Source organism: Epinephelus fuscoguttatus, linkage group LG9 (assembly GCF_011397635.1).
Source record: "Epinephelus fuscoguttatus linkage group LG9, E.fuscoguttatus.final_Chr_v1".
NCBI lineage: Eukaryota > Metazoa > Chordata > Actinopteri > Perciformes > Serranidae > Epinephelus > Epinephelus fuscoguttatus.
The window spans coordinates 10,558,709-10,570,961 of NC_064760.1; the positions used below are offsets into that span (position 1 = coordinate 10,558,709).

Here is a 12,253-nt window from a genome sequence, read left to right on the forward strand (position 1 = left end):
AAACTGTTAAGCATAAAGGAACATGGAAAAAGACATAAGCTAGGACAGAACTAGACAAAAGACTACAGGAGACCAATCTGAATTTAGATTAAATGGGTGAATTAATATAAAAGGTTCAAATTATGATTCAAAATCTTATTAATAAGAATAATTAATAAGAGTAGGTCTTAAAAATCCAGGTGAAATCCAGCCTGGATTGGAGGAATGAGTCTCAATATACTCTGTAAGACATTAATAGTATTAATAATTTTGGAAACTATCGCAACAAATTCGTCAATTACTCAAAAAAAATGACTAAACATTTTTTTTTGCAATTTATCGACTTACAATAAATTGCAATGGTTTTTAAAGAATTTGAAGGGGAAGGGGCGTTACCTCATCTCCTCATACAAACCAGAGACAAATAAGCAAAGCTACATCAGGGTAGGTGGGATACTATAACAACATTGGACACATTGTTATACTATTCCACCCACCTTAATGAGGATCCTTTCGGCGTGGCGATCCCGTAGCCTTTGGAGTCCAGGTTGCCTCCCACCTTCATGGTGTCACAGGGTTTCCGCTGCTCGATGTACTCGTTCATGGTGGACTCCAGCAGGTAGGCGTATTTCCCCTTGGACTTGCGGACCCTCAGAACCCCCTCGGCTGTGGTTTTCACAAACACGGAGGGCTCTGCGCTGCGCATGTATGTCCACATTTTGTCAAACAGGGCAATTTTTGAGCGCTGTTTGGAAATAAGAACACAGAAGAAGCGCCTGTTGTTAATACAAAAAGGTTATTAACAGCTTTAAGACACATTATTTCTTCCTCCAAAAATTGTATGTGATGCTGATATGATTTTTACTGCCTTAAAACAGAAAATTACAATTAAAATATGCAGTATTTTATCTCAATTTTCAATCCATGTTTTGGGACAAAACCTCACCACTCAACATATCCTCAAACAACTGTTCAAATGATAACTAACAAATTAGCACCCCCAGAAATGACATTGTCACATAACGTACTTAACTTAAAGTTATGTAGGTTAAGTTTAGGGAAATAATCATGTTTGGGCATTGTCATGTAACACATTCAACATAATGTTACATATTTAATGTAAATTTATGTAGGTTAGGGTTCAGAAAGTCAAGTTGTGGTGAAGAAAATGCACATACAGTAGTCCATGTGATATCTAACGAATTAGCACCCCATGAATGGTGTCGTCATGTTATGTACATACCATAAAGTTACATTACTTAACGTAAAGATACATAGGTTAGGTTTAGGCAAGTAGTAAAGTTACGTAGGTTAGGACTAGAAAAATAGTCATGGTTGGGCATTGTCATGTTACATATACAACATAAAGTTACATACTTAAGTTATATAGGTTAGGTTAAGGCAAGTAAAGTTACATAGGTTAGGGTTAGGCAAGTGAAATTATAATAAAGAAAATGCACATACAATGGTTCATATAGTATCTAATGAATTACGCCCCACAAGTGGTATTATCATTCATTTCCTAATGTAAGGCTATGTACTTAATGTTAAGTTATGTACGTTAGGTCTAGGCAAGTACATTTACGTAGGTTAAGTTTAGGATAAGACACTTTTACTCAATGTAAAGTTACATGCTTAACGTAAACTGTAGCAGGTTTTGTTTAGGTAAATAAAGTTACGAAGGTTATGTTTTGGAAAAGAGACACTGTGATGACGTAAATAACTCAAAGTCCACTTGGTTTTACATGGGACACAAACACTGCTCTCCTGGGGGAAAGTCCTGTGTTTGTTTGACCCATCCACCACCCCAACCTGTCTCCTTGTGCGGACTTTCGCTCTTTAGACAGCTTTTTTCTCAGCACATTGGTCATGTGATAGCAGCCTTTCAGCTTACTTGGGTCATATACCAATTCTGGTGCGTAACTTTTCATAGATATTCATAAGAACAGTACGTGAGAACAGCCTGTACCACCCACTGGAATGTCAATATACTCCTTCAACAATGATTTCATTTCCTGCAGAGTGGAGCATTGTTCACAGAGAAGTGAAGCATGTTGTTTTTCAGCTACTATGGCTCAAATCTAAGCCCTTGTTTCCACAGGAGTAGAATACAAAGAGAGTATCTCTTACCCTAAAAAACTCTTTAGTGGAGCCAGAGTCCAGAGTCCCATAAGCTATCTCAGTCTGTTTTGCCAGGTCCTCTGCACTTTCAATGGGAGAGACCATCCTCTCGACAGTCAGGAAAGCAGCCAGGTTAGCGGTGTAGGAGGAGATGATGATTAAAGTGAAGAACCACCAAACGCCACCAACAATGCGCCCAGACAGAGATCTATTGGAAAAACAAAAAGAGAAATATTCACTTTTTTAATCATTCAATGGTACTTTACAGTTTTAACAAATCATTCGGTATCAAATACAGATTATGCAACTGTACTGAGAAGACAGGAAGTGATTGCATTAAAGTTTCATGTATATTAAAACACTTTTCTTGAGGGATAACGGGAAGGAAGCGAAGTAATACTCCTTGAGTTACTAATTATTACGAATTATTAAAAAATTTACTCTTGATGTGACTAATAATTAATCCCATCAAAGTGATAAGCTTGATGTCGTTGAATTTTGTCATATCATATCATCACAGCAGACAATGACGTGAAGAGTCTGTACCCTTTGCGGTGTGTAATAATACTATATCTATGCCTAAAGTAATATGTTGAGGCTCTGTCTAGGGTTCAATAACATGCCTCCAGGAAACAAACAAGCTCAACAAATATTTTAAATAAAGGAAGGGCGGCCCTGCTTTAGTTGGAGAAATAAACTTACATTATATAATAATTTACAGGCTAACACATTCTCCTGATCTGGAGTCATGCTGACACCCCTCACATCATCAGGATGAGATGTAGAAGACATGTTGATTCATCTCTGTGGACGACATGACTCACCTGTCTGCTCTCACAAGTTATTTTGCAATTCTTGCTTTTATTTTTTAATTTAGTTTACCCTCGCCAATCTTGTTGGCAGCAGCACACCAATTCCCTATATATGAAAACCTGCTTGACAATGAAGTTGATTCTGATTCTGAGGTTATTAAATCTATATACATAAGTTTATCTGACACTACATTGATGAAGAACAACCATGAAAGTCCCTTAATAACTGTGAGCACTGTAAAAACAAGACGTTCAAGATGTTCAAAAGATTCTTGCCAAGATTAAGCAAAAAGTTTGTCTTGTGTGTGGCAGCAGAAATTATCTATTGTTAGCTAAATCAAATGAGTTTGACATTTGCTAACGCTAGCGTGTTAACATATAGTTAGGGTTAGTTAGGACCTGCACACATGCCGTGTTTTTTTGCGCCCTCAGTTCCATTGTTTTCAGTGTAGACATGCTTAAAAGTGAAAGCGAACTTTTGCTTATGTGTCCCTGTGAGAGTTTGTGTTCCCCTCTCTAAATTTAGAGGTTTTTGCGTAGGCAGGACTCTTCCATTTTGCCTCAGCAGCAGTTTGAGCAGTTTTGAGTCTCGGGTTGGATGATTGATCGGTCAATCCAAACAGAGCTGATTAGATCAGATCAATGGATGAGAGGAGCAGCTGTTGCTTAAGTTTCATTTTCACTTTTCACTTTCACTGAGCCTGCCATTTGCCTGCTCTGTCCATGTCCAGAGTACGCTCTGTGCTGCAAGAACGTGGTGCTTTGTATCACCGAATAGTATACATTTTCCAACAGCACCAAAAATAGAAAATCAAAACGTGGCCGCATATATTTTAACCTTGGCTGGCCGCAACAGATAAATTAATGTGTGAGAAACCCTGCTTAACAATGTCAAGAACCAACCTACCTCCACTGTTCGGGCACCTAGTGCCCGAACAGTTTTCCGAGTGGGAGGAGATCAGGATGTGTTCCCACCCTAAGCATGTCAACATGCATGTTAAACACTGCTAGATGTTACAATGCTTATGTTTCGCACGTAAAGCTAGTATGATGTGCTAATATTTAGCAGGTGATTATACTAAAATCATTCAACTTGTTAGCAGTAATGAGAGTACAGCTGCGGCTGACAGTCATTAGTCATAAGTTCTCACCATCTGCCCGTTTGACTACCATGGGTCCTAGAGCCTTCAGCTGTTCTGCCCCCCACCTCTGGAACTCTCTCCCCCACGACATTCGCAATATTGACTCCCTTCAACACTTTTTAATCCCGTCTGAAAGCACATCTTTTCAAGACAGTATATTCGGTCTGATTTAATGTAGACACACATATGGTGACCTGCATTGATGATGATTTTATATCTAATATTTATAATTAGGATTTTTGTCTGGTCATTTGATTTACTTTATTGTATACTCTGAAATAGTTTGATTTTATGATCTGAAGATACATTGCTGCTTGGTTTTTTTAATGTGTCTTGTAAGGTGCCATTGAGTGCTTTAAAAGGTGCCTACAGATAAAATGCATTATTATCAAGATGTCCATTCATTGAATTAAGTGTTGGACAGTTAAAATTCAGACCTGGCGGCACAGATTAAAATATCAGCAAATGGACAAAGTTAGTCATGCTCCTTGTCCATTGATCCTAGCAAACAGATAGGCCTCATCCTCTGTGCTAAAGTGTTGGACCAACAGACTGTCCGACAGTGTCATCCCTGGAAACAGACTGCTAGAATAGCTAAAAATACACTTTGTTGACTCCAAATTGCAAAATCACAGTTCCAAATAACCTCTGTCAGCAGTTCCTGTGAAATGTGGAAAAACCACACTAACACTCCAAGTTTTAAATGCATGAAGTCACAGGTTATTTTTGGTTAATTAAACTGAGAAAAACATGGCAGTTGTTGAATTTTCTGACCTACCTAGGTGAGATGTCACAGCCCTGGCGCATGAAGGCTCCAAGGGAGAACCACAGGCTGTTGAATATGCCAAACTCGTTAGTCGACTCATTGGTCTGGATCTGCCCGTCCTCATACTCTTCAGTGTGCCACTCATATGGGCTGAAGCGGCTGACGAGGAACAGAACCACGCTGACACCGATGTAGGCGAAAACGATGCACATCCAGATCTCATAGGCCAGCGGGTCCAGGAAAGAGAAGACTCCTGGTTTGGATTTCTGAGGCTTCTTTATCATGATGGAGATTCCCAGAGACATGAAGGGTTTGGAGAAGTCAATCACTTCCTCTCGTACCAAAGTGATGGTCAGAGGAGCCACTGCAATGTCTGCTTTCTATCAAACCAAAGGACAAAACGGAATAATCAGAATGAGTGGCATGTGGTGTTGATCAAAGACTTGTGTTAGCTCTTGTTAAAGACAACTCACCCCATACACTAGCTCTCCAACCATCCCGTTCCAGATTTTGGTCTCTGCATCTCTGGCTCCATACTTCCCATCCCCCACGATTTTCAGTTGATATTTGAAGCCGCAGTGCTTCGCTATCTCCGCAGCCAGATCTACACAGTAACCCTCGTAGCGCTCATTGTCTACAAAAAGGTCAGCGTTCTTTTTCAGCATTACATATGGAGCTTCCTGAAGGACAGAGACAAAACAGAAAACACTGCTCAGCTCAAGAGGTTTGAATTACAATGTTAAAAGTAGCTTCAAACGCAACAATCTCACATTGGGCTGACAGGTCATTATGAATACAAGAGGGCACTGGTCTTAAACAAAGCACATACTTGTCAGCAGAAATTAATGGCCTGCTGTTATTCTGGTTATCAATCTAAAGACATGATTCCTTCAGAACTGGTGGCTACAACAACAACAACAACAACAACAACAAAAGAAAACCATTCTCTCCTTTATGGAAAGGTAAGATTAGAAATACCACAAGTGTATAGCCTAATTCAGAGTAAATCAAATAAAGTTCTATGTTACATACATATTTAATAGATTCAGGATGTCCTTGGCATTAAAAATTTTGCGCCATAGTTAGACCAGGAGCTCACTGTTTACCCAGCTACTTATCACCAGAAGGGAGACACAAAGCAGCTTATACTTAGTTCCACAATCATCTATAATAATATTTACCAAGATGGTGGTGACAATAACTGTTTTGTTTTCCATTCCTGTCGTGTCATTTGCAAAGACATCAGATTTGGTAACAGCCATTTTGTCAACTTCATTCCAGTATCCAATCTGTCAGGAGGAAAAAGAATAATATCAGTCTTCTATTTTCAATTTTTCAGTTTCAATATGCTTTATAAGCATGAATGTCAAGTGGCCAAAGAGTCGAGGATAATACAACTCAATAATGACATGAGAAAAAGGACAAAAAAACCTTCTTCTTCTAAAAATATTTACAATGTTAAGTTTTTTGAAGGCCCTGTGCAATCTGAAATTAAGGATCTGAAAGTGTTAAAATTCAATGTTTGTTGAATGTTTTACATTGTAGGAGAAAGTCCATCTTTGTCTCAACTTTACCTGTCTAACACACATCGTATTTTGTTTTCTTTTTGTTGCCACGATTTTTTGTCGCCTTTTTTTTTTCAAAACCAGTCACAAGAAAAATGTTGGCATTGTACATTTCTGCAGACTACAAATATGTTACATTTGCATTTACAGCGTTTCTAAAGTGATGTTATTATATGAGCTGACTCAGTCATCAGGGAATGAAGGGTATGGTGAATGGCATGTCACCTAGGCAAGACGCCTGCCAAGCTGCAGACCACTGTGACCAACAAACAAGAAAACCGGTTGTGTTTTAGCTAACTGTTTTTCCACCGGGGATAGTGCCATGAAAAGCAGATTTTTTGAGAGAGACATGGCTTCGTTTCCCATCAGGATAATGTGACAAAAGCAGTTGTTTTTAACCAATCCGTTGCTGCATTTTCTCCACGGAAAGCACAACGAAAAGCAGTTGTGTTTTTAGAGACATGGCTGCGTTTTCTCCTGGTAAGTGTGATGAAAAATGGTTGTTTTTCACCACGTCATCTGTTTGTTAACTCCCAGAAAGTGTGACGAAAAGCAACCAAGCCATTGCTGCATTTTCTCCTGGATAGTGCCACAAAAAGTGATCTACATTTCCAGATTGGATTGCACCATCACAACTGGGTATTATAAGCCAAAACATGATCTTTTTCTGACCATAACCCAGTGATTTTTGTGCCTAAACCTACCCACACATGAAGCCCGGCGTTGATGAAATATTAAGTTTGAACTTATTCATTATATAATACGCTCAAACGTAAGGTATGCCTGGTTCTGGCGACTGGGTTGCCTTTTTCAATTGTCAGTTTGTGGTCACTGAGTCTGTACTTGGTTCAGATATCACATAATATAATATCCATGTCTGCAATTAATTTTAAATGCTACCAGAAGAGTACTGCTTTGCAAAAGCTGATCATCAAATTCAAACCCACAAGATAAAAAAGACTTTTAATAACAGTTATATTACATTACATATGTATTTAACTTCATTGCTAGAGAAGGGGACCAACCAGATGCTCACCTTTACAGGACCATTTGTCTTTAACTCCATTATGTTCACTGAGTAGTTGACTCGTTTGCCATGTTGATCAAACTGGATGTTTCCTGTCAGGCCTTCCACTCGCACCTGAGAGACAGAAAATCGCACTGTTACAACCTGGCATCTGCAGACTGGCTTTCACAGCGTGTACACTACGACTGCTCTGTCACATGTTAACAGCTTTTTCATGTGTTCTGTGTAATTCATACTGTGTTTTAATTGATACATGTACTTAGGTGAAGTCAGTGAACTAACTGGCCATGAGGCACAATGAAAAAACGGTGTCCTGTTATTCTGTCCTCTACTACAAAGTTAGTGCCACGATCCTGAATGACTTCAAATAAGGTTTCATGCCGAGCTACAGTACAAAGAAGCAGAAAGACATAAGGAAACTATCGGTGTCCAGATTAGAGAGGAGATCGCAGCGTGTGTTGAAACACTTGAAAAATGTTTTCCGTCTCTTCTCTTATTGGCAGCCAACTAAAATAACAAAAGGGCTAAGGCAGGAAGGACCAGAAGGAGGCTTAAAGGTATCCTGTGGAGATTTTTGTAAACACAGTTATGTTTAAATGCAGCATTTCTAACCCAAACACACTGGGTCTATCCTTGAAAGCCTAACAAACATGTTGAGAGGATTTCATTTCTCCTTGCACAGGCGTATCATCTGACATGTTTGATCCCGACCCAAAAGCTCCCTGTCTTGTCCTCATGGGGTGGATAAAGGAGGCTACTCTTCATCTTGTATATGCATATCCAGACTTCCTGTGTACCAAGCAGGGGTGTAGACTCAAGTCAGACAAGTCACAAATTTGATGACTTTAGACTTGACTCGACAAAATAAAGAAGGACTTGCAGCTTGACTTGGACTTCAACACCAATGAATCCTGACTTCACTTGAACTTGAGCCTTAATTTTGACTTGAAAATACTTGATGTCTTCCCCAAAGCTCACAGATTAAGTAGTTAGTTCTTCAAAAAGTGCCATGAATCCATGAATTCCTTTTTTATTTTCTAAATCAACTCACGTTAACACAATTTATTCCAACGAGTCAACACTTGGAGTGGCAGAAGTAGGTTGGGAACCGGAAGGTCGCCAGCTCAAGTCCTCACTCTGACATCTCTATAGAGTTACTGAGCTAATGCTTAGCTAATGTTAGCATATTAACTCAGTAACTTATTGACAAACTTGTTTTAACAAATACAAAGTTTAAAAAGCATTTGTGACTTTTGTAAATTCAATATATTATTACTCTTGTTGAAATCACATTACATTTGGTGAAGAGGGCATTATGACTTGTCTATGACTGGAAAGTTGAAGCTTAAGACTTGTAACTTCCAAAACTATGACTTGGTCCTACTTCTGGTACTAAACGACGGCATCATATCTAAGTACTGATCATACTGGTCTGGAAAACTTTTCTGAGATGTTGCCTTCCAATGCTTCAATCATCACTAAATCTCACCCTGGACACAGTTAGGTTGTGACACCCATCTCCAATGTCCCTTGTGACACGGGACTTTTTCCAAGTCAGATTGGTAGAGATGAAGATATGCTTGTCCTATCAGTTCGCTACTCTTATGGAAATCCGAGATGATGACCCTGAACTCTTGGTGCAACATCACAGGCATTTTCTTTAATAAAACATGTTTCACATATTTGACAGGCGCTTTACTTTGAGTTTATCTCCTCAGACACTGAAGGTAGTATCCACGATGTCATTACAGATAAAGTAAATGTTTTCTGAATATAAATGCTTTAAGTTTAGAGTTTCTATTGAGATCTGTCATCAGTTGGCTTAAATGGCAGAATCACTTCCAATCTGACTTGTATTCCGAGTTCAGATCCGTTTGCTACAACCTGGAACACCACTTTCCCTGTCAAGCTTAATTTCTCAGCAGGAGTGAAGCTGATTTTGTCTTAATTCAAAGCTCAGAGGACTGTGGTCCGTGGGCAGACCTCTGTTCCTTCTGTCAGTATGTCTGTGTGCATCCGCATGCATGGTGAAAACATCAGTCTTTAATCAATCTCTGAGAAGCACTTTGCGTGGGCGCTTGGTGCATTTTCTATGGGAGTTCTGCCGTTACCACGGCAACAAGTCTTCACCAACAAAAGGATGTGTGTAAGTGCATGGTGTTACCTGTTTGAGTGCTCGCTCAATCTCCACTCCCTGAGCCCAGGGAACGGCGGGGTTGGCCAGGCAGTCACCGTTGTTGGCCCTCCTGGTGAAGTCGATGCGCTGTTTGTGCAGGTAGCGGAAGGCCTCTGTCATCACCTGCACGGCGTCGTAGGTCAGCGCTGATGTGTACTAAAGCAGAGCAATGAGAAAAGGTGTTAGGATTAGGGTTGTCAGAGAAGTAAGAATCCATAATCCTAACTCCTGTGCCAATTCTGAATACCTGAAATGGTTCAGTACTCATTTTCCACAGTATCGATACACGAGTATCAGCTGTGTGTTGTCATCCTTACTGTTAATGGTTACAGTCATTCTGCTTTTCACTGCTACCAACCAAACGAAGAAAAGTCATCCTTGTCTTGTTACACTGTTTTACTTGTCTTTCAATAAAACTTTTACACTTTATATCCTCAATTTCAATTTCTCTGAGGTATCAAAAACAGACTCAAATATCAATAAATGTTATGATAGTATTGTATCAAAGTTAGTAATTCCAGTATTGTGACAACACTACTGTGCAACAGACTCTCTTCATTACTTTACATACTGTATTTTGAGTTGTACCCTTATGTGTCCTACAACCATGAATACTCACAAAATTAATCTTTATATCTTAAGTACTAGTGTTAAACATGGTAGCATAATGCACGTTTTATTCGTAGTTTAATGTACATTTCATTTCTATTTTATTTTATTTATTGCTTTATATTTACACACTTTATTTCATACTCCTATTCTTACTTCTTATAATTCTGTAGTCTTACATCAGAGCAACTGAGCAATGAATCATCAATCAGAAGATACTCGATGATTAGTAAATTTAGTTGGGGAAAAAAGTGGATATATTGATATCAGTATTGGCTATCAGCCAAATAAGTTGTTATCTCAACTCAACTCAAATCTATCTATAAAGAGCATTTAAAAACAACTCACATTGACCAAAGTGCCGTACAAAAGGAATAAAATGCTAAAAACGCATACAGAAGAGGGAACATAACTGTCAGGTACACTGCTGCAAAACCACATAAGGGGGGCTCGAGTTAAACGAGTCAATGGTGGGGGGCAGATATATATATATATATATATATATATACAGTACAGGCCAAAAGTTTGGACACACCTTCTCATTCAATGCGTTTTCTTTATTTTCATGACTATTTACATTGTAGATTCTCACTGAAGGCATCAAAACTATGAATGAACACATGTGGAGTTATGTACTTAACAAAAAAGGTGAAATAACTGAAAACATGTTTTATATTCTAGTTTCTTCAAAATAGCCACCCTTTGCTCTGATTACTGCTTTGCACACTCTTGGCATTCTCTCCATGAGCTTCAAGAGGTAGTCACCTGAAATGGTTTCCACTTCACAGGTGTGCCTTATCAGGGTTAATTAGTGGAATTTCTTGCTTTATCAATGGGGTTGGGACCATCAGTTGTGTTGTGCAGAAGTCAGGTTAATACACAGCCGACAGCCCTATTGGACAACTGTTAAAATTCATATTATGGCAAGAACCAATCAGCTAACTAAAGAAAAATGAGTGGCCATCATTACTTTAAGAAATGAAGGTCAGTCAGTCCGAAAAAAATTGCAAAAACTTTAAATGTGTCCCCAAGTGGAGTCGCAAAAACCATCAAGCGCTACAATGAAACTGGCACACATGAGGACCGACCCAGGAAAGGAAGACCAAGAGTCACCTCTGCTTCTGAGGATAAGTTCATCCGAGTCACCAGCCTCAGAAATCGCAAGTTAACAGCAGCTCAGATCAGAGACCAGATGAATGCCACACAGAGTTCTAGCAGCAGACCCATCTCTAGAACAACTGTTAAGAGGAGACTGCGCGAATCAGGCCTTCATGATCAAATAGCTGCTAGGAAACCACTGCTAAGGAGAGGCAACAAGCAGAAGAGATTTGTTTGGGCCAAGAAACACAAGGAATGGACATTAGACCAGTGGAAATCTGTGCTTTGGTCTGATGAGTCCAAATTTGAGATCTTTGGTTCCAACCGTGTCTTTGTGAGACGCAGAAAAGGTGAGCGGATGGATTCCACATGCCTGGTTCCCACTGTGAAGCATGGAGGAGGAGGTGTGATGGTGTGGGGGTGTTTTGCTGGTGACACTGTTGGGGATTTATTCAAAATTGAAGGCACACTGAACCAGCATGGCTACCACAGCATCCTGCAGCGACATGCCATCCCATCCGGTTTGCGTTTAGTTGGACGATCATTTATTTTTCAACAGGACAATGACCCCAAACACACCTCCAGGCTGTGTAAGGGCTATTTGACCAAGAAGGAGAGTGATGGAGTGCTGCGGCAGATGACCTGGCCTCCACAGTCACCGGACCTGAACCCAATCGAGATGGTTTGGGGTGAGCTGGACCGCAGAGTGAAGGCAAAGGGGCCAACAAGTGCTAAACACCTCTGGGAACTCCTTCAAGACTGTTGGAAAACCATTTCAGGTGACTACCTCTTGAAGCTCATGGAGAGAATGCCAAGAGTGTGCAAAGCAGTAATCAGAGCAAAGGGTGGCTATTTTGAAGAAACTAGAATATAAAACATGTTTTCAGTTATTTCACCTTTTTTTGTTAAGTACATAACTCCACATGTGTTCATTCATAGTTTTGATGCCTTCAGTGAG

The 12,253-nt window shown here is 39.6% G+C and overlaps 1 protein-coding gene across 6 annotated transcripts in view; it reads right to left on the reverse strand.

The window, feature by feature from the left end:
• The window catches only part of gria2b (glutamate receptor, ionotropic, AMPA 2b), an 85,208-nt gene that overhangs the window by 7,514 nt on the left and 65,441 nt on the right, over positions 1 to 12,253 (reverse strand). For all 6 annotated transcript variants that reach the window (XR_007449981.1, XM_049585108.1, XM_049585107.1 and 3 more), the window contains exons 7-13: positions 9,577 to 9,744; positions 7,422 to 7,526; positions 6,002 to 6,109; positions 5,294 to 5,500; positions 4,833 to 5,200; positions 2,110 to 2,308; positions 477 to 724 (exon numbers count right to left, since the gene is read on the reverse strand). Coding sequence is in view for 5 of the 6 variants with exons in the window: in XM_049585108.1 (XP_049441065.1) it covers positions 477 to 724; positions 2,110 to 2,308; positions 4,833 to 5,200; positions 5,294 to 5,500; positions 6,002 to 6,109; positions 7,422 to 7,526; positions 9,577 to 9,744 (1,403 nt within the window). In the remaining variant the exon portion in view is untranslated. The remainder of the gene's footprint in view (positions 1 to 476; positions 725 to 2,109; positions 2,309 to 4,832; positions 5,201 to 5,293; positions 5,501 to 6,001; positions 6,110 to 7,421; positions 7,527 to 9,576; positions 9,745 to 12,253) is intronic.